General features: G+C 40.5%; 1 protein-coding gene and 1 pseudogene across 1 annotated transcript; both read right to left on the bottom strand.

The window, feature by feature from the left end:
- Nucleotides 1-1085: 1085 nt before the first annotated feature.
- On the bottom strand, nucleotides 1086-14078 carry LOC136676139 (elastase-1-like; annotated as a pseudogene).
- A 3253-nt stretch (nucleotides 14079-17331) lies between these two features.
- LOC136686262 (elastase-1-like) lies at nucleotides 17332-20556 on the bottom strand. The gene is made up of 8 exons (XM_066659926.1): nucleotides 20493-20556; nucleotides 20279-20385; nucleotides 20085-20185; nucleotides 19872-19994; nucleotides 19129-19265; nucleotides 17956-18098; nucleotides 17702-17851; nucleotides 17332-17595 (listed from the first exon to the last, which is right to left on the bottom strand). Exons 1-8 carry the CDS (start codon nucleotides 20530-20532, stop codon nucleotides 17584-17586), a joined length of 813 nt encoding a protein of 270 aa, XP_066516023.1. The 5' UTR covers nucleotides 20533-20556; the 3' UTR covers nucleotides 17332-17583.
- Between the last annotated feature and the right edge of the window lie 1713 nt (nucleotides 20557-22269).

Raw genomic sequence — 22269 nt, 5'->3', positions numbered from 1 at the left:
GCTTCGCAGGACCGCGATGAGAGCGCTATGTTTAGAAACGGTAGAATCTGCGGTTTCTAACTGTATGCACAGCTCACAGAAGCATTCAGGCATTCAAGAATTCTGAAACTGATTATGTAAGTTGTGCTTTTTACCCCGCAAACTAAGTTCTGGTCCAAAGAGTTAGTCATAAATTTAACTCCCTTCCAGGGTGTGTTCCCACCTTGTGCATAGTGATTCGCGTGTAGGCTCCAGACCCCAGACAATGAATTAAAAAAATCAATCAATAATTGTACAATATAACTATTAATATTTTAATAAATGTGTAGCTCAAATTAAACCCATGTTGGTTCAAGTGGAACAGGAATTTCAAAGAGACTTACTGTAGAATTTTAAAGGTGACATTCACAATTTAAATGAAAACAAATATTTTTATAAAATTCTGAGGATGTTTCCTCATTTCCTAAGGCTCCAGTCTCTGGACCTCAAAACTGGTTTAATGTTTACAAAGCCCCAGTTTCATCAAAAGGGTAAAAAAAATGTCTTGATGTGGCAAAGAAAGACATCTGGATTTTTTAGACAACATAGAGAACTCCAAACATTCAAAAGCATGAACCGAGATGAGGCTATTGCTTTATTCCTGCTCCATAGGTGGATAATATTGACTTCTTTTTGCTCTTTTGGATCACTTAAGGTGGAAATGTCTCCAAACTCAGTAAACAGCTAACTGCATTACTGACAGTGCTACAAAACTAAACAACTCAACTTACAATTTGTTAATTCAAACCGTTAATAAAACTTAATAGATATTTTATTCCCTCTCTAACAAACCACTGCACCTTAAAAGATGCAGAGCTTCTGAATGAAAACAAATCAAAGAGAACATCGTTTCCCTACAATTGTAGGCATCCCCTTTAATGTGGATTGCAAAATTCCAGTAAGAAGTCAGAATACTTAATGTTTGAAATTTATAAATACATATATTTGACTGTGTCAAATACATTGGTTGGTTTGTGTTAGAAAATAAGGAAATATAATTGTTCCACAAGAACATAAACATGTCTCACATAAAAACATTTTTATTGCTTTTATAATGTGGTAAATCATGGTCATGGCACCATCTCTCTCCCCTGCTTGGCTCCATTTAGCCAGCGATCTGATGAAGATAAAGTGTTGATTGAATTAAACAATAAGTAAAAAGTATTAGCAGCTTGTGGTTGAATTAAGGATGCATTTACATTGTATTGGTGCTTTCTACTTACGCTCTGAATCCAGGGAATGTAGGCAGACACACGGGTGAAGACGGTGGGTTTCAAGATGGTGTTGCAACCAGTAGGGGACACAAAGCTCGTAATTCCATGGACCACATAGCTGTTAGCAACCAAACAGTTCAGAGGGCCACCACCATCCCCCAATGATGAGAGAAGACCAGACCAGTGTTTCATTTAGTAACACTGTCACTCAGAATCCGTGTGTATTTCACAGAGATAAGAAAGGGAACTGTAGCTCATCTCACATTGCAGCCAGAGTTGATGCTACCACCAGCACAGATCATGTTGGTCTTGACTGTAGTGCCCCACCAGTTGCTGCTAGAGCAGGTAGCATAATTGACTATAGGCAGCGGAGCCTGCCTCAGCTGAGCAGAGAGATAACCACCCGCTATGAGAGACAATGAGAGAGAGAGAGGGATATTTTTACAAATTATTTTAGATGTAAACAATGTATTATTGAGTGCTGGGAATGACAATAGCCATTACTTTACATATTCTGCTTAATTAGGCTTTTGTAAGACAACTTTTTAACAAATTTTAAGCAGATCCTATCAAGCATTATGAAGTTATGCAGCATTTTCTGAAAGTATGCAATATGTACTTAAAAGTGCTTTTGTATTTAATATTCTGTCACAGTAAGGAGTAAAATGATTTAATAATCTTATTTATAAACACAACAAAAGAACATAATGAAGGGAAAAAAATATCAATTGGACTGTGAATGGAAAAGTGCTAAAATATGGCATTTTGTCTAAATTCTGTTTAATCACCAGTGATCCGCCCAGAAAACGCTGTGCAAAACACTAGTGGACCTCCAACTTTACCCTCAGTGGGCCAACAGTGATCTGCCGTCTCCTTGCTCTCAGGGAACTTCTGAATAAAATAAGTTGGTGTTGAGAACCGTGTGATAAAATATTGATGCTATTAGTTCATTAACTTATTAATTTTTATTAACAAAAAGGACCCTGGAGGTCCAGATTCATTTCTACTGTTTACCAGTGCTGCTGCTTCTACTTATGTGTGGCTCAGATTGAGATATGTTAGACACACACACGCATCGCTCTATGCAATGCTTATTCTACTTATTTGGCAGCTCCTTATTCATGTCATTGGTACCACCTTAAATTACTCAATTTTTCCCTGTGGCAGAATAATGCTATCCCAAAACACACTACACAAAAAGTGTGTTTACACAAAAATCAGACTTTGATTCAGTTTGTTTCAGACTGAGAACATCTCTTTTGGTTGGACCAAATTTTGGTCCTTTGGTCAGGAGCACGGTCTTAGGCACCTTCCACATGTGCTATTTATTTTAATTCAGAACAAACTGATAAACCTGAAAGTCCAGACCAAACAGGGCATGTGTGAAATCACACTATCTTCAAGAGATAAACAGTAACTCATTCTGAGTGGCCCCCCAGCCGGTGACATAGCATAATGTGCTGCCTGGAAGGATCTGACCAGTGGGTGGCAGGGTAGCCAACTGGACAAACGTGTTCAGGATGGCTTCTGAAGACAGACGGATCAGGGCAATGTCGTTCCTGAGGTAAGAAAACCACTACTGGTCATTTACAGGTAATGGCTACTGGCAAAATTCATAACAACTAAAGCAAATTCGTCTAGGTCCTTCATAAAAGTGTCACAAAAGTTTTTGGAGAATAACCTACAGAGATCTTTACATGTGGAGGTACTGTAGTTTTAAAATAGGTTCTTTGCACGCACATCATCTTCAAAGAATTCATTGTCCAAAGAAAAACAAGCATCTCAATTTTCGCTTTTTCATTTACTACATTATTTAAACAGGAGCTGTCAATCACACTGTACAAATTTCATGTTGAATAGACCAGTAAAAATGCTCCAAATTAATTTGGAATAAAATTATTTAACACTGACTTAACACTGATTCTCAGCATCTTTGCAAGCTGTCAAGGTGGTGTGCAAAGCAGAAAGTTCTGAAGCCTTTTATAAAATTAGTGTGCATCAGGAGGGTGGGGTTGGACACAGTTCATGTAATCAGCAAGAAAAAACTTTACAACTGTTCATTGTACTTAAGGAAATGGCAGCATAAAACATCCAAGAAATCTTCTGAACATGGAATGAACAATCAAGTTTTAATTGTTTTTTTAATTGTTGTCAGCGTATGACTTCTTGTAAAATGTGTCCTTCCTGTTCCTCGCATCAAACCTATTCTATCACTTGCCTTAATCATAAGTCTCAGTTTCATCCAGAATTTCACTTTGATGTAAATGTCACTTTACACAGAAAAATGTGTTTTAAGCACAACCATCAAAACTACCTACCTCCTCTCAATTAGGAACTCACAGACTGAGGTTGCTACAGAGATGGCACCAAGCAAAGCTACGTCTCCTAAAGAGACAGTGCACAATTAAACAACTCCTTAAAATAAAAGGTTCCCCAGTACAAATATGAAATCAGTGGAACACAAAACCAGTTATTTATATAAAAATCAGGATTTGTTGGAATTTTTAACAACAATAACATAAGTAATTTTTTTACTTGTTACAGTTGCAACTGTCGCCGGCCTTTTAAAAGCCCGACCTGGAGCCAGGACACAGGGGCTGGATTAGAAGACCTCTGCTTTAGAATCTGTGAATTCATCTACTACGGTGTGCACAGATTAAACAGTTGTACACACAACTTGTGTAATTTGCACAAAGAAAAGAGCAACATAAGAAAATGATAAAATGAAATGTGACATTAAGGCAGCTGCACGCAAACCGAAGCTCAGCATACTGAAAACGGAGTGTCAGAATTGTAAAAGCTCTCTCCCCTTAGCATGCAGTCAGGGACCGGTTACAGCATTCTCAAGCAGGATGGACATGCGCCCAATACCTTTGAGATGAGTTGGACTGGTGGCTGTGATCCAGAATGAATCATCTAACATCAGCATAAAGTTCTTGAAGCTGAATGCAGTCCAATCACCACATCAATCCACCCAGATCTAGTGTAAATCTTCCAAGAAAACTAGAAGCAGCAAAGAAGGGAAATACAATTTATCACTTCCTAACCAATAAATGTGCTTCAAATTTAAATTCTAAAGAGAGACCACATGCCCACAAACCATTAGCTACATATAGTGTAAGTTTTTCTAACATGTTCTAAATACTGAAATACAGTTCATATAAATACAGGGTTATGAGGAAGGGCATTCAGCATGATATTTTACCACAAGGAACTAGTAGCACATTTCTATGATCCACCAGATGCGACAACAGGTCCTTAAAATGCTCAAAATATAGTTTCAGGATCATTCTAAACACTTCATTAGCCCGATGGACCCTATCTCTATAGCTATTTTGCTATTCCATATTTTTTTCAGTGCCTCTTTCAGATGGATTTAAACAGTAATTATGTGACAAAGCCATATTCAATATGTTGTTTTATTTTCTAAAGTCCCTTGGCTACTCAAATATGTAATCACTTGAGGTTTACATGCTGACCGATATTTAAATTTTTCTATAAATTTGTCATGTTTTGACTAAAATTTTACCAAGCACTTGCTTTTTTTTTTTTTTTTGCATATTTCTCAATGTACAGCCTTGAAATCATATTCCCACCTCAGATACCATTGCACAGTGTCACGCCTTTGTCCTGTCTTGTCCTGTTTTCTCCGCCATGTGCTCTCTTAGCACATGGCTCTGTTTGTAATTGTCCATGTCTCCAGCCATGTCCCGCCTTTGAACCTCCTCCTCATCCGTGTCTCATTTGTAGTCCTGCCCCCTCGTTATCAGTCTTAAGTGTCCTTGTGTGTATATAAGTCCGACAGTCTCTGTATGTTTGTCGGCCATTAGTTTCATTTCCCATGTCATGTTGTTTAGGTCTCTAGTCTGTCTGTCTGTCTCATTTGCTTTAGTTCTCTGTGTTTAGGTTTAGTCTGTCTAGCTCTTTGTATTTTAGTTTAGTCTGCTTAGCTCCCTTTGTCTGTCTCTGGTAGCTCCCTGGGTGTTGACTTTCTGTTGAAGTCTTTTTGTTTTGTTTTGTTTTTTTTAATAAATATGACTGTGTTTTAGCGTGTGTGTCCGCCTCCTTCAGTCTGCCCCCACGATACTGACAGAATGACCGACCCATATAAGGACACAGGTAGCACAGAAAATCCGTGTGACAGGGCTGTGATATGGAGTAGCCGGCTCCGGCAGATACATGCCCGTGTTGCTCAGCACCTACAGGAAGAGGCAACTAATGAACTGAGTGACTGCTCCAACGGGAGATGTAGGAGCAAAAAGAGCAGGCAAAAGCAACGTGTTGGAGTCTCCCCCTCACTGGAGGATTACCCCCTCAGGTCTGGGGAAATTTTAAGGGGGTGGTTAAGGGTAGGGGCTGTTAGCCTCCATCCTCAGGACAAGGGAGGTGAGGCTAACAGGGGCACACTTCTGGGGGATCCATGGCTGAAGAAATCCTTCAAGAGTGCGCCCATCAGACACCCTAAACCCTCAACAGCTCCAGCACGTGCCCTTCGAGCAGCACAAGCCCCTAACTCCGTGGATGTCGTCGAAGGGCCCCCTGCCTCCCTGGACATCGCTGCAGGATCCCCTGCCTCTGTGGATGTCATTGCAGGACTGCCTACCGCTGCTGTGTCCGCAGCGCCTCCAGCTGCTCCTGTCCCCATGATGGCAGCGAACGCCGCCGCTCCTGTTCCTGTGAAGGCGATGAACCCAGCCTCTCCTGTCCCTGTCAAGGCGGTGAACCCAGCCACTCCTGTCCCTGAGATGGCGGCGAACCCAGCCGCTCCTGTTCCTGAGATGGCGGTGAATCCAGCCGCTCCTGTCCCTGTAAGGGCGGCTTTCTTAGCCGCTCCTGTTCCTGTGAGGGTGGCTTACTCAGCCCCTCCTGTTCCTGCGAGGGCGGCTTGCTCAGCCGCTCCTGTTCCTGCGAGGGCGGCTTCTTCAGCTGCTCCTGTTTCTGCACCCGTGACTGTGGCCCCGGCCACTTCAGTTCATGTCTGTAGGTCAGCCCTAAGGACTTCGGGGCAGATCACTAAAACTGTGCCCAGGCTGGCTTCCCGGACAGTACCGCAGACTTTTGCCAGACCTGGGCATCCCCCAGTTGTGTTGATTTCTCTGTCCATTCCTGTCCTGGTTCCTGTCTCTGTCCTAGGTCCTGTACCTGTGTCTGCCTTTGTCTCCGTCCCTGTCCCTGTCACTGTGTTTGTGTCTGTCCCCATAAATGTCCTGGTCCCTGTTCCCATTCCAAGTCCAGTCCAGTCCCAGTTTCTGTCCAGTATCTTGTCTCCTGTCTCTTCTTCCCCAGTAAACAAGGAACGTCCCTGGATGTTCAAAATAGGTCTAAAAGTAGTCTGTCCGTCAAGGACATATTTTAAACGTCAACGGACGTCCAAAATCCATCTTAAAAATTGTGACCAATTGATAAAGTCAGTGGACCTCCAAAATGCGTTTCAAACAAGTCATTTATTTCGGGACCAATTAATAACGTCAATGGACATCCAAAATACGTCTAATAGTCGTCTTTTCAACGTCTGTGTTTGGACATCTTTTCAACTTTCATTTTCAACCTTAATAATACGTTGATTAGACGGCAGTCATTACGTTATTTCAAAGTTGAATCAACGGCAAAATGTTTACTGGGTTCTGTCCTGTCCCAAGTCCTGTCCCCTGTACAGTCCCAGTACCTAGCCGCAGTGCCGTCACCAGTTTTGTCTCTGTTTTCTTCACCTGTCCTGTCTCCAGCCTCTCCTCCCGTCCAGTCTCTAATCATATCCAGTCCCTGTAACCTTCCAGTGTCCAGTCTAATGTCCTGTCCCCTGTTCAGTCACCTGTCTTGTCTACCTTCCAGTCAACTGTTTCTGTTCCTGTTTTGTCCCCAGTTCAGTCTACTGTCCCCACTCAGGTTTTGTCTCCAGTATGTTCCCCTTTTCAGTCCAGTCTTTTGTCTCCCTTCTCTAGTCCTTTCTTGTCCCAGTTCCTGTGTCTGTTACTGTCTTGTCCTGAGTCCTGTCACCCATTGGTTAGTTGTCTTGTCTTGTTCTGTCTTGTTTTCCGTGCTCTCTCCTGCGCCAGCTCCTGGGGGGTCTAAGTGTACTTTCTGTTGAAGTCCTTTTGTATTGTTATTTTGTTTAAATAAATATAGCTGTGTTTTAGCGTGTCCGCCTCCATCAGTCCGCCCCCCGCGATCCTGAGGTCTGTTAGTGTGAGGTGTCTGTTGGTTGAAAAAATAAGCATTTTTGATGATAACTAATTACATGGCATATTACTGTGACAAAATACATTTGTAGAATCAGACGGACCTATTTTTCTGGATATTCTAAACTTTGGGATGTATAACTGAAAGCTCTGACAGTCAAAGCAGGCCCAGACTTTCAGGAATTTATTTCAGGGCAAATATGGACAATATCCCAACAAATAAAAATTGTTTTGGTGCTTTGGCAGTTTTCTCAGCTGCTTATAATAATAACTTATTATTATCTTTATATTTGTTTAAAAATATGATTAAATGATACTTGTTTATTTAGAATATACACAATGAAGAATTATTTTAGCTTTTTTAGTTTACATTTGTTGATCAAATGCAATGTTATTTGATGTGAAACCTACAAAAACTTTGAAAAACTATAAATATATAATAGGAATATGTTTTTGCTGATGACTCATATTTTTCTGCCCGGAGACAGTGGGTTGACGTCATGTGACTCAAAACGAAACTGAAAGTAAAACACTTCTTTCTTGTCCTGAGCAAAGTCCTAATGTTATGATTATAGTGAATATAAAACAAAATAAAACATAGATTTTAAAGGAGCACCTTGGTTTTTAGGTGGTTTTTCACACTGGATTACTCACAGAGGCTTCACAGCACCGTGACGAGAGCGCTATTTTTAGAAACGGTAGGATCTGCGGTTTGTAATGGTATTCAGAGTTCACAGAAGCATTCAGGCATTCAAGAATTATGAAGCTGATTATGTAAGTTGTGCTTTTTACCCCGCAAACTGCGGAGTTCTGGTCCAAAGAGTTAGCCATAAATTTAACTCTCCTCCAGGGTGTGTTCCCGCCTTGTGCATAGTGATTCCTGGGTAGGCTCCAGACCCACCGCGACCCAAATCAGACAATGAATGAATAAATCAATTAATTTTTGTATAATTATAATAATAATAAAAATAATATAATTATTAATATTTTCGAATAAAATTGTGTAGCTCAAATTAAACCCACGTTGGTTCAGATGGAACAGGAAATTCAAAGAGACTAACTGTAGAGGCGAAATTCACAGTTTAAATGAACAAAATATTTGTATAAAATTCTGAGGATGTTTCCTCATTTCCTAAGGCTCCAGTCTCTGGACCTTCTCAAAACTGGTCTAATGTTTACAAAGCCCCAGTGTCGGTAAAAGGATAAAAAAAAAATATCTTGGTTGTCTACATCTGGAGTTTGTAGACAACATAGAGAACTCCAAACATTCAAAAGCATGAACCGAGATGAGGCTATTGCTCTATTCCTGCTCCATAAGTGGATAATATTGACTTATTTTTGCTCTTTTGGATCACTTAAGTTGGATATGTCTCCAAACTCAGTAAACAGCTAACTGCATTACTGACAGTGCTACAAAACTAAACAACTTGACTTACAATTTGTTAATTCAAACCGTGAATAAAACTTAATAGATATTTTATTCCCTCTCTAACAAACCACTTCACCTTAAAAGATGCAGAGCTTCTGAATGAAAACAAATCAAAGAGAACATCTTTTCCCTGCAATTGTAGGCATCCCCTTTAATGTCAACTGCAAAATTCCATAAAGAAATATATTTCATATTTGGAATTTATAATTATATATATTTGACTATGTCAAATACATTGGTTGGTTTCTGTTAGAAAAAAAAATCAAAGAACTAAACACTAAATACCATATGACTCAAATAAAGACGCTTAAAACAATGGACTTTAAATTTCTTTTTTTATTTCTTTTATAATGTAGTAAATATTGTGAATATATATTTGATAATTTGATTACATGTTTGGAATAGATAATAAAAGAGGAAAAAACTCTTGGAGTCCCTCCGGGTCATGGCACCATCTCTCTCCCCTGCTTGGCTCCATTTAGATAGCGATCTGATGAAGATAAAGTGTTTGATTGAATTAAACAAAAAGTAATAAGTATTAGCAGCTTGTGGTTGAATTAAGGACTCATTTGCATTGTATTGGTGATTTCTACTTACGCTCTGAATCCAGGGAATGTAGGCAGACACACGGGTGAAGACGGTGGGTTTCAAGTAGGTGTTGCAACCAGCAACGGACACAAAGCTCATAATTCCATGGACCACATAGCTGTTAGCAACCAAACAGTTCAGAGGGCCACCACCATCCCCCTATGATGAGAGAAGACCAGACCAGTGTTTCATTTAGTAGCACTGTCACTCAGAATCTGTGTGTATTTCACAGAGATAAGAAAGGGAACTGTAGCTCATCTCACATTGCAGCCAGAGTTGATGCTACCACCAGCACAGATCATGTTGGTCTTGACTGTAGCGCCCCACCAGTTGCTGCTAGAGCAGGTAGCATAATCGACTATAGGCAGCAGAGCCTGCCTCAGCTGAGCAGAGAGATAACCACCCGCTATGAGAGAGAATGAGAAAGAGAGAGAGAGGGATATTTTTTACAAATTAATTTAGATGTTAACAATGTATTATTGAGTGCTGGGAATGACACTAGCTATTTATTTACATATTCTGATTATTTAGGCTTTTGTAAAACAACTGTTTAAGCAGATGCTATCAAGCATTATGAAGTTATGCAGCATTTTCTTAAAGTAGGCAATATGTACCCAAAAGTGCTTTTATATTTAATAGTCTGTCACAAATCATAAAGGCGCTATATTTTTTGATGATGATAAAACAAGTACATTTAGGTTTGTTCTAAAATATTTTGACCTGGATAGCTTTCCATTTCAGCAACGAGCTCTTTTCCCCTCTCCTAGGCCCAGCGAGTGAGTGATCTCCACACATTGCTTCTCTTTGTCTTTGTCTCTGTCCCTGCTATTGGTTTGTAGATGCATCAAACACTTCTGACCCGCCCACAGAGAGCACCTCATGAGCACTGCGTTAATATTACGTAGTAAATAAAGGAATGTTTGCTGTGACATAGCGAGTAACGGGTGGCAGAGCTCTGTCGATGTTTTAGGAGACTTTCATCAGTGTGGCTTCTCTCCTGAGACTGTAAGTGATTTTGCAAAGACTGAGGTGATCTTTAATGTGTTAAATGGTGTCCTGCTGCAGGTGTAAACAATTAGTACTAACAGGCTGTGCCCGCTTTGTTTACTGTAATCGGCTGAAATGTGTTGTGTGTGTAGTTAGATAACCCAGAAAGCGAGCATATATCGGTCCGCTGGCATAAAAAAGCTGCCACAAAAAGGCTGGGACACCACTGACTGTAGAACACTGCTGGTCCTCCATCAGACCACTCAGAATAGTGTTCTGTACAGGATATGTCATTTTTAATCTCCTCAAACAGATTTTAAATTTACAGAGATTTTTTTTCTGGAAAACAAACTAATACCAATATTAAAAACAACTATGAGAGATATAATAATGAGTATAAACCTGATATACAATGATTATACTAAAAATGTTGACACTGTGCTGGAGTAAAATGATTTACTAATCGTATTTATAAAGACAACAAAAGAACCTAATGAAGGAAAAAATCTAAATTGGACTGTGAATGGAAAAGTGCTAAAATGTGACATTTTGTCTAAAATTCTGTTTAATCACCAGTGATCCGCACAGAAAAACAATAGTGGACCTCAAACTTTGCCCTCAGTGGGCTAACAGTGGTCCGCCATCTCCTTGCTATCAGGGAACTTCTGAATGAAATAAGTTGGTGTTGAAAACCATGCGATAAACTTTTGATGCTATTAGTTCATTAACTTATTAATTTTTATTAACAAAAAGGACCCCAGAAGTATAGATTCATTTCTACTGTTTACCAGTCCTGCTACTACTTATGTGTGGCTCAGATTGAGATATACCTTATGTAAGACACAAACACACACAAGGCTTAATGCAATGCTTATTCTACTTATTTGGCAGCTCCTTATTCATATTTTCGGTACCACCTTAAATGACTCAATTTTTTTGGAGAATAATCTACAGAGATCTTTACATGTGGAGGTACTGCAGTTTTAAAATAGGTGCTTTGCACGCACATCATCTTCAAAGAACTCATTGTCCAAAGAAAAACAAGCATCTCAGTGTCACACCCTCGTCCTGTCAGGTCTGTTGTCCCCGCCATGTGCTTTATCTGCACATGGCTTTGTCTTTTATTGTCCTTGTCTCCACCCTTGTCCCACCTTTGTTCCGCCTCCTCGTCTGTGTCATTTGTTAACCTGCCCCCTCGTTAGCTGTCCAGGTGCATCTTGTCTGTGTCTTGTATTTAAGTTCCCTTGTGTCTCTCCTGTTTGTCGAACACTTCACCTTTGTTTTGATCTTTCCCAGTCGTGCTGTTTCTCCTTTGTATTATGTCTAGTTGGTTGTGTTATTTAGTCTGTCTGTCTGTCTCTGCATTTTCCACGTGTCTAGTTTAGCCTGCTTAGCTCCCTGTTTTCCTTCTGTTAAAGTTTCTTTGTTTTGTTATATTTCGTTAATTAAAAGTACTGTGTTTTAGAGAGTGTGTCCGCCTCCATCAGTCCTCCCCGCTAATCGTGACACTCAGTTTTTGCTTTTTTGTTTACTACATCATTTAAACATGAGCTGTCAATCAGACTGTGCAAATTTCATGTTGAATAGACCAGTAAAAATGCTCCAAATTAATTTGGAATAAAATTATTTAACGCTGACTTCCATTGTAAATTAAGGAGGTTATTTATATATTCCTCTCCTGTAAAGTTACATTTTGGAAGATGCACTTTTTTCTTTCGATGACATGACAAGTCAATTATTATGAAACAGAAAAAAAAATTTACAACTGACCCTGAACTTAAGACACGGTTCCAGCTGGGGTGGATGTACACGGCGCTGACTCCATAGAACTGTTCCTTCCTCTCAGGTATAATCAGATCAAAGTCTCCAAGAACAACAAGGGCCACATTAATGCTACACAGGAGAACACAAAGAGACACTGTTCAGTGTGTGAAACACAAAGCATGAGAGCTTAGAAGTGGCTACTTTTAGATGGTTGTTTACCCATCCACACAATGAGCAGCGGTCAGCACCCAACCTTTTCTGATCAGAACTCCTCCACAGATGTGGTTATAGGCCGTGCCAGATTGAGTTCATATTGATGTCTTTTGGAAAGGAAAATCAGCTGAGTTAACATTCAGGAAATATATGTTTTAGTTAGTTGACAAGATTTAGCTTGCATTAATGATGGTGTTCACCTGCCAGGGCCAAGCGTTGGGAGTGGACACAGAACCCCCAATTACTCTGGACTGTGGATTCCCCTGCGTAGCATTTGTGTAGGGAACAGCATTACTGTCACCTTTTAACAAAGAAAATGCCGCTAAGAGGATTACGATAGTCTGGTTCAACGCAGAACAGAATGAAAAAGTAATGCTCCCACAGATCTTTACACCAAAGGATCGCTGATTCGCTTATTTCGCTGTCAATCAAAAAGGGATTCAGCCTCAGACAGATCATCCAATCATCATGCAGAAGCTGAGTGTCCGGGCCAGCCGAGGCCAGCCCACTGCCCCATAGACCCCCAGAGACGCTGAGCGTCCGATGGGCGGGACAAAGCCCAGCATTTATCCAATCACTTGTCTCGTTTCCCTGCACTTAGCTGCTTCTCCGTTGAACTCTGTAGACGCTCAGCGTTTAAATCACTGATAATCTGCCAATGATTGAGAGGAAAGCCGCGTATTTACCAGTGATAAGAAGCTGATTCTGAACAAAAGTTAATCGCGTTGTAGTTATTCAATGACATGTACACACAACAGTATATATTTGATCACTTATTTTCTTTTACATTTTAGGGGAAGCTGAGATTTCGTTGCAGTCTTAGAGCAATCGCCACTGTTCAGGATCATTCTAAACACTTCATTAGCCCGATGGACCCTATCTCTATAGCTATTTTGCTATTCCGTATTTTTTTCAGTGCCTCTTTCAGTTGTATTTAAACAGTAATTATGTGACATAGCCATATTCAATACATTTTTTTATTTTCTAAAGTCCCTTGGCTACTCAAATATGTAATCACTTGAGGTTTACATGCTGACCGATATTTAAATTTTTCTATAAATTTGTCATGTTTTGACTAAAATTTTATCAAGCGTTTGCTTTTTTTTTTTTTTTTTTTTTTTTGTGCATATTTCTCAATGTACAGCCTTGAAATCATATTCCCACCTCAGATATCTTTCCACAGTGTCACGCCTTTGTCCTGTTTTGTCTGTTTTCTCTGCCATGTGCTCTCTTAGTGTCTCATTTGTAGTCCTGCCCCCTCGTTATCAGTCTCAAGTGTCCTTGTGTGTATATAAGTCCGATTGTCTCTGTATGTTTGTCGGCCATTAGTTTCATTTCTTATGTCATGCTGTTTAGGTCTTTAGTCTGTCTGTCTGTCCCATTTGCTTTAGTTCTCCGGCAGATGCATGCCCATGTTGCTCAGCACCTACAGGAAGAGGCAATTTATGAAATGAGTGACTGCTCCAGCAGGAGACGTAGGAGCAAAAGCAACATGTTGGAGTCTCCCCCTTGCTGGAGGATTACCGCCTCAGGTCTGGGGAAATTTTTGGGGGGTGGTTAAGAGTAGGGGCTGTTAGCCTCCATCCTCTGGACAAGGGAGGTGAGGCTAACAGGGGTGCACCTCTGGGGGATCCATGGCTGAAGAAATCCTTCAAGAGTAGCACAAGCCCATGCCTCCGTGGACGTCATCGCAGGGCCCCCTGCCTCCCTGGACTTCACTGCAGGATCCCCTGCGGAACTCAGGGCTACTCAGTCATTGCAGGACTGCCTACCGCTGCTGCTCTAGTGTCCGCAGTGCCTCCAGCCGCTTCGGTTCCCGCAATGACGGCAAATGCCACCGCTCCTGCTCCTGTGAAGGCGGCGAACCCAGCCGCTCCTGTCCCTGTGTTGGCGGCGAACCCAGCCGCTCCTGTCCCTGTCAAGGCGGCGAACCCAGCAGCTCCTGTCCCTGTGAGGGCGGCTTGCTCAGCCGCTCCTGTTCCTGTGAAGGCGGCTTCCTCAGCTGCACCCATGACTGTGGCCCCGGCCACTTCAGTTCGTGTCCATAGGTAGGCCCTAAGGACTTCAGGGCCGATCACTAAAACTGTGCCCAGGCTGGCTTCCCGGACAGTACCACAGACTTTTGCCAGACCTGGGCATCCCCCAGTTGTGTTGATTCCTCTGTCTGTTCCTGTCCTGGTTCCTGTCTCTGTCCTAGGTCCTGTACCTGTGTCTGCCTTTGTCTCTGTCCCTGTCACTGTGTTTGTATCTGTCCCCGTAAATGTCCTGGTCCCTGTTCCCATTCTAAGTCCAGTCCAGTCCTCATTTGTGTCCAGTATCTTGTCTCCTGTCTCTTCTTCTGTCCTGTCCCAAGTCCAGTCCCCTGTACAGTCCCAGTACCTAGCCTCAGTGCCGTCACCAGTTTTGTCTCCCTTTTCTACACCTGTCCAGTCTCCAGCCTCTCCTCCTGTCCAGTCCCCAGTCTCTAATCATATCCAGTCCCCGTACCCTTCCAGTGTCCAGTCTAATGTCCTGTCCCCTGTTCAGTTACCTGTCTTTTCTCCCTTCCGGTCTACTGTTTCTGTTCCTGTTTTGTCCCCAGTTCAGTCTACTGTCCCCACTCAGGTTTTGTCTCCAGTATGTTCCCCTCTCCAGTCCAGTGTTTTGTCACCCTTCTCTAGTCCTTTCTTGTCCCGCGTCCCATCTCCTGTTCTCTTTCGTACGTCACCTGTCCAGTCTCTTGTTCGGTCTCCTGTCCTGTCCCGAGTCCAGTCTCCTGTATCCGGTCCTGTTATGTTCCCAGTTCCTGTCACCCATTGCTTAGTTGCATGCTCTCTCCTGCACCAGCTCCTGGGGGGTCTAAGTGTGCGCGCCCCAGGAGTTGCGCCTTCAGGATGGGGCATCTGTCACACCCTTGTCCCGTCGTGCCTGTTTTCCCCGCCATATGCTCTCTTAGCACATGGCTCTGTTTGTTATTGTCCATGTATCCGCCCATGTCCTGCCTTTGTTCCTCCTCCTCATCCATGTCTTATTTGTAGTCCTCTCCGTCGTTATCAGTCTCAAATGTCCTTGTGTGTATATAAGTCCCTTTGTCTCTGTATGTTTGTCGATCATTGGTTTCATTTCCCATGTCATGTTGTTTAGGTCTCTAGTCTGTCGGTCTGTCCCGTTTGCTTTAGTTCTCTGTGTTTAGGTTTAGTCTGTCTAGCTCTTTGTATTTTAATTTAGTCTGCTTAGCTGCCTTTGTCTGTCTCTGTATCCTGACACACAGGTCTGTTAGTGTGAGGTGTCTGTTGGTTGAAAAAATGAGCATTTTTGATGATAACTAATTACATAGCATATTACTGTGACAAAATACATTTGTAGAATCAGACGGACTTAATTTTCTTGATATTCTAAGCTCTGGGATGTATAACTGATAAAGCTCTGACAGTCAAAGCAGGCCCAGACTTTCAGGAATTTATTTCAGGGCAAATATGGACAATATCCCAACAAATAAAAATTGTTTTGATACTTTGGCAGTTTTCTCAGCTGTTTATAATAATAACAACAACTATTATTATTATTATTATTATTATTATATTATATTAAAAAAATGATGAAATAATACTTGTTTATTTAGAATACACAAAATGAAGTACATTTAAGATTTTTAGTTTATATTTTGTGATCTAATGCAGTGTTATTTGATGTGAAACTTACAAAAACTTTGAAAATCTATAAATCAATAATAGGAATATGTTTTTGCTGATGACTCATATTTTTCTGCCCGGAGACTTGACATCATGTGACTCAAAACGAAACTGAAAGTAAACAGCTCTTTCTTGTCCTGAGCAAAGTCCTAATGTTATGATTATAGTGAATATGGTTAGAATCCTTCAAGTGAGCAAAATAACACGTAGATTTTAAAGGAGCACCTTCATTTTTAGGTGGTTTTTCACACTGGATTATTCCCAGAGGTTTCACAGCACCGATGAGAGCGGTATATTTATGTTTCTAACAGTATGCGGTGCGCACAGACATTCAGGCATTCAAGAATTATGAAGCTGATTACGTAAGTTGTGCTTACGTAAACTGCAGAGTTCTGGTCCAAAGAGTTAGCCATAAATTTACCTCCCCCCCAGGGTGTGTTCCCTTGTGAATAGTGATTCCCGGGTAGGCTCCAGACCCATCGCGACCCCGATCAGACAATGAATGAATACGTCAATTAATATTTGTATAATTATAATAATAATAATAATATATAATTATTAATATTTTGTAATAAATTTGTTTAGCTAAAATTAAACCCACATTGGTTCAAGTGGAACAGGAATTTCAAAGAGACTTACTGTAGAATTTTAATGGCGACATTCACAATTTAAATGATTTTTTTTTTTTTATAAAATTCTGAGGATGTTTCCTCATTTCCTAAGGCTCCAGTCTCTGGACCTCAAAACTGGTTTAATGTTTACAAAGCCCCAGTTTCATCAAAAGGGTAAAAAAAATGTCTTGATGTGGCAAAGAAAGACATCTGGATTTTTTAGACAACATAGAGAACTCCAAACATTCAAAAGCATGAACCGAGATGAGGCTATTGCTTTATTCCTGCTCCATAGGTGGATAATATTGACTTCTTTTTGCTCTTTTGGATCACTTAAGGTGGAAATGTCTCCAAACTCAGTAAACAGCTAACTGCATTACTGACAGTGCTACAAAACTAAACAACTCGACTTACAATTTGTTAATTCAAACCGTGAATAAAACTTAATAGATATTTTATTCCCTCTCTAACAAACCACTGCACCTTAAAAGATGCAAAACTTCTGAATGAAAACAAATCAAAGAGAACATCGTTTCCCTACAATTGTAGGCATCCCCTTTAATGTTGATTGCAAAATTCCAGTAAGAAGTCAGAATACTTAATGCTTGAAATTTTTAAATACATATATTTGACTGTGTCAAATACATTGGTTGGTTTGTGTTAGAAAATAAGGAAATATAATTGTTCCACAAGAACCTTAAAAGCCTGAAAGCAAAGAACTAAACACTGATTACCATATGACTCACATAAAGACACATAAAAATGTTTTTATTGCTTTTATAATGCAGTAAATCATGTGGATATATATATTCGATAATTTGATTACATGTTTGGAATAGATGATAAAAGAGGAAAAATCTCTTGAAGTCCCTCCGGGTCATGGCACCATCTCTCTCCCCTGCTTGGCTCCATTTAGCCAGCGATCTGATGAAGATAAAGTGTTGATTGAATTAAACAATAAGTAAAAAGTATTAGCAGCTTGTGGTTGAATTAAGGACACATTTGCATTGTATTGGTGCTTTCTACTTACGCTCTGAATCCAGGGAATGTAGGCAGACACACGGGTGAAGACGGTGGGTTTCAAGATGGTGTTGCAACCAGTAGGGGACACAAAGCTCGTAATTCCATGGACCACATAGCTGTTAGCAACCAAACAGTTCAGAGGGCCACCACCATCCCCCTATGATGAGAGAAGACCAGACCAGTGTTTCATTTAGTAACAGTGTCACTCAGAATCCATGTGTATTTCACAGAGATAAGAAAGGGAACTGTAGCTCATCTCACATTGCAGCCAGAGTTGATGCTACCACCAGCACAGATCATGTTGGTCTTGACTGTAGTGCCCCACCAGTTGCTGCTAGAGCAGGTAGCATAATCGACTATAGGCAGCGGAGCCTGCCTCAGCTGAGCAGAGAGATAACCACCCGCTATGAGAGAGAATGAGAAAGAGAGAGAGGGATATTTTTACAAATTATTTTAGATGTAAACAATGTATTATTGAGTGCTGGGAATGAAACTAGCCATTACTTTACATATTCTGATTATTTAGGCTTTTGTAAGACAACTTTTTAACAAATTTTAAGCAGATCCTATCAAGCATTATGAAGTTATGCAGCATTTTCTGAAAGTATGCAATATGTACTTAAAAGTGCTTTTGTATTTAATATTCTGTCACAGTAAGGAGTAAAATGATTTAATAATCTTATTTATAAACACAACAAAAGAACATAATGAAGGGAAAAAAATATCAATTGGACTGTGAATGGAAAAGTGCTAAAATGTGGCATTTTGTCTAAATTATGTTTAATCACCAGTGGTCCGCTTAGAAAATGCTGTGCAAAACATTATTGGACCTCCAACTTTACCCTCAGTGGGCCAACAGTGGTCCGCCATCTCCTTGCTATCAGGGAACTTCTGAATAAAATAAGTTGGTGTTGAGAACCGTGTGATAAACATTTGATGCTATTAGTTCATTAACTTATTAATTTTTATTAACAAAAAGGATCGCGGACGTCCAGATTCATTTCTACTGCTTACCAGTGCTGCTACTACTTATGTGTGGCTTAGACTGAGATATACCTTATGTAAGACACAAACACACGCATCGCTTTATGCAATGCTTATTCTACTTATTTGGCAGCTCCTTATTCATATCTTTGGTACCACCATAAATGACTCAATTTCTCCCAGTGGCAGAACAATGCTATGTCACAAAACACACTACACAAAAAGTGTGTTTACACTACACACAAATCAGACTTTGATTCAGTTTGTTCCAGACTGAGAACATCTCTTTTGGTTGAACCAAGTTTGATCCTTTGGTCTGGACAAAGTTCTTAGGCACCTTTCGCATGTTCTGTTTATTTTGATTCAGAACAAACTGATAAACCTGAACGTCCAGACCAAACAGGGCATGTGTGAAAGCACACTATCTTCAAGAGAAAAACTGTAACTCACTCTGAGTGGCCCCCCAGCCGGTGACATAGCAGAATGTGTTTCCTGGGAGGATCTGACCAGTGGGTGGTAGGGTAGCCAACTGGACAAACGTGTTCAGGATGGCATCTGAAGACAGACGAATCAGGGCAATGTCGTTCCTGAGGTAAGAAAATCACTACTGGTCATTTACAGGTAACACCTACTGGAAAAACCCATATCTACTAAAGCAAATTCGTCTAGGTCCTTCATAAAATTGTCACAAAGGTTTTTGGAGAAGTCCCCTCCAGGGTGTATTCCCGCCTTGCGCCCGATGATTCCAGGTAGGCTCTGGACCACCCGTGACCCTAAATTGGATAAGCGGTTACAGATAATGGATGGATGGATGGTTTTTGGAGAATAACCTACAGAGATCTTTACATGTGGAGGTACTGTAGTTTTAAAATAGGTTCTTTGCACTCACTTCATCTTCAAAGAACTCATTGTCCAAAGAAAAACAAGCATCTCAATTTTGGCTTTTTAGTTTACTACATTATTTAAATAGGAGCTGTCAATCACACTGTGCAAATTTCATGTTGAATAGACCAGTAAAAATTCTCCAAATTAATTTGGAATAAAATTATTTAACACTGACTTCCATTGTAAATTAAGGAGGTTATTTATATATTCCTCTCCTGTAAAGTTACGTTTTGTAAGATGCACATTTTTTCTTTCGATGACATGACAAGTCAATTATTAATAAAGAGAAAAAACAATTTACAACTGACCCTGAACTAAAGACACCGTTCCAGCTGGGGTGGATGTACACTGCGCTGACTCCATAGAACTGTTCCTTCCTCTCAGGTATAGTCAGATCAAAGTCTCCAAGAACAACAAGGGCCACATTAATGCTACACAGGAGAACACAAAGAGACACTGTTCAGTGTGTGAAACTCAAAACATGAGATTTTAGAAGTGGCTACTTTTAGATGGTTGTTTACCCATTCACACACTGAGCAGCGGTCAGCACCCAACCCTTTCTGATCAGAACTCCTCCGCAGATGTGGTTATAGACCGTGCCAGATTGAGTTCGTATTGATGCCTTTTGGAAAGGAAAATCAGCAGAGTTAACATTCAGGAAATATATGTTTTAGTTAGTTGACAAGATTTAGCTTGCATTAATGATGGTGTTCACCTGCCAGGGCCAAGCGTTGGGAGTGGACACAGAACCCCCAATGACTCTGGCAAGTAGCCTTCCCTGCGTAGCATTTGTGTAGGGAACAGCATTACTGTCACCTAGTGCTGTTTAATGGAGAAAACACACATTTCCGTGACTACTCAATGTCCTTTATTTGGTATTAATCAGAAAATAACAGATGCTCACCCAACTTGGTTCAGTCAGAACTTACCGAGGGCTGCAAAGGTGGCAAAGTAGAGGATTCTCAGCATCTTTGCAAGCTGTCAAGGTGGTGTGCAAAACAGAAAGTTCTGAAGCCTTTTATACAATTAGTGTGCATCAGCAGGGTGCGGTTGGACACGGTTGATGTAATCAGCAACAAAAAACTTTACAACTGTTCATTGGACTTAAGGAAATGGCAGCCTAAAACATCCAAGGAATCTTCTGACCACGGAATAAAGAATCAAGTTTTTATTGTTGTCAGCGTATGACTTCTTGTCAAATATGTGCTTTCTGTTCCTCGCATCAAACCTGTACTATCACTTGCCTTAATCATAAGTCTCAGTTTCATCCAGAATTTCACTTTGATGTAAATGTCATAAATGTCAAATTTATTTTTAATAAAAAACTATTTGAAAACATGGCATGAATTTTGTATTCAGCCCCCTGTAATCTAATACTAATAAAATCCAGTATCACTAACTGCTTTCAGAAGCCACCTAATTTTTTGTAGAGTTCACTTGTAGAGTATGCAGTTCTCAATGTAACTACAGCTGTTCAATGAAGGCCTCAGAGGATTGTTAGAGAACTTTATTAATCAAACAGCATCATGAAAACCAAGGAACACATGAGACAGGGATAAAGTTGTGGTAGTGTAAAGCAGTGTTAGGCTATTAGGCTATTAAAAATACGAGTATGGCACAACTGCAAACCTACCAAGACATGGCTGTCCACCTAAACTGACTGCCCAGGCAAGGACAGCATTGATTAGAGGAGCAATCAAGAGGCCCATGGTCACTCTGAAGGAGCTGCAGAGATCCACAGCTTGGGTGGGTTGAGTGAATCTGTCCACAGTACAACTATTAGACATGTACTCCACAAATCTGGCCTTTATGGAAGAGTGGCAAGAAGAAAACTTAAAGTCATAAGAAGTCCCATTTCCATGACACAGTAAACATGTGGAAGAAGATACTCTGGTCAGATGAGATTTGGGCAAATGTTCACTTTCCAGCAGGAGAATGACCCTAAACTTACAGCCTTACTTACAAAGCTCAAAGTATATTCATGTGTTTGAATGACCCATGCAACATCCAGACCTAAATCCTATTGAGAATCTATGGCAAGACTTGAACATTGCTGTTTACAGAGGCTATCCATCCAATCTGACTGAGCTTGAGCTATTTTGCCAAGAAGAATGGGCAAAAATGTCAGCCTCTGGAAGGTGGTCTTACAAAGTATTGACTCGGGGTGCGAAACACAAATACACACCACAATTTTCAGATAATTGTTCATACAAATTTTGAAAAACATATCATTTTTCATTTCACTTCACAATTACTCGCTACTTTATGTTGGTCTGTAATTTAAAATCCCAATAAAATACATTCAGGTTGGTGGGTGTGGCATGAAAAAATTTGGAAAATTTCAAGGGGTATGAATAGTTTTGCAAGGCACTGTACATCCTTTAAAACAGGTCTCCCGAACCTGAACATGGATCCATGTGTCACAATTAGCGGGGCGGACTGATGGAGGCAGACGCACTTGCTAAAACACAGTGAAATTTATTTAGGAAAGAATAACAAAACAGAGAGATAACTGAGACATAGACAAAAGAGCTAAGCAAACTAAACTAGGACATAAAGTAAAATAGACGAAACCTAAACACAGAGTACTAAACAGACTAAATCTAAACACTGAGTACTAAACAGACAGAGAAACAGACTCAACCTAGACATAGAACTAAATAGATAAACCTAGACACAGAGCTAAACAGAGACCTAAACCTGAAC

This window comes from Hoplias malabaricus, chromosome 2, assembly GCF_029633855.1.
Source record: "Hoplias malabaricus isolate fHopMal1 chromosome 2, fHopMal1.hap1, whole genome shotgun sequence".
Taxonomy (NCBI): domain Eukaryota; kingdom Metazoa; phylum Chordata; class Actinopteri; order Characiformes; family Erythrinidae; genus Hoplias; species Hoplias malabaricus.
This window is presented reverse-complemented; position numbering and strand designations above follow the sequence as displayed.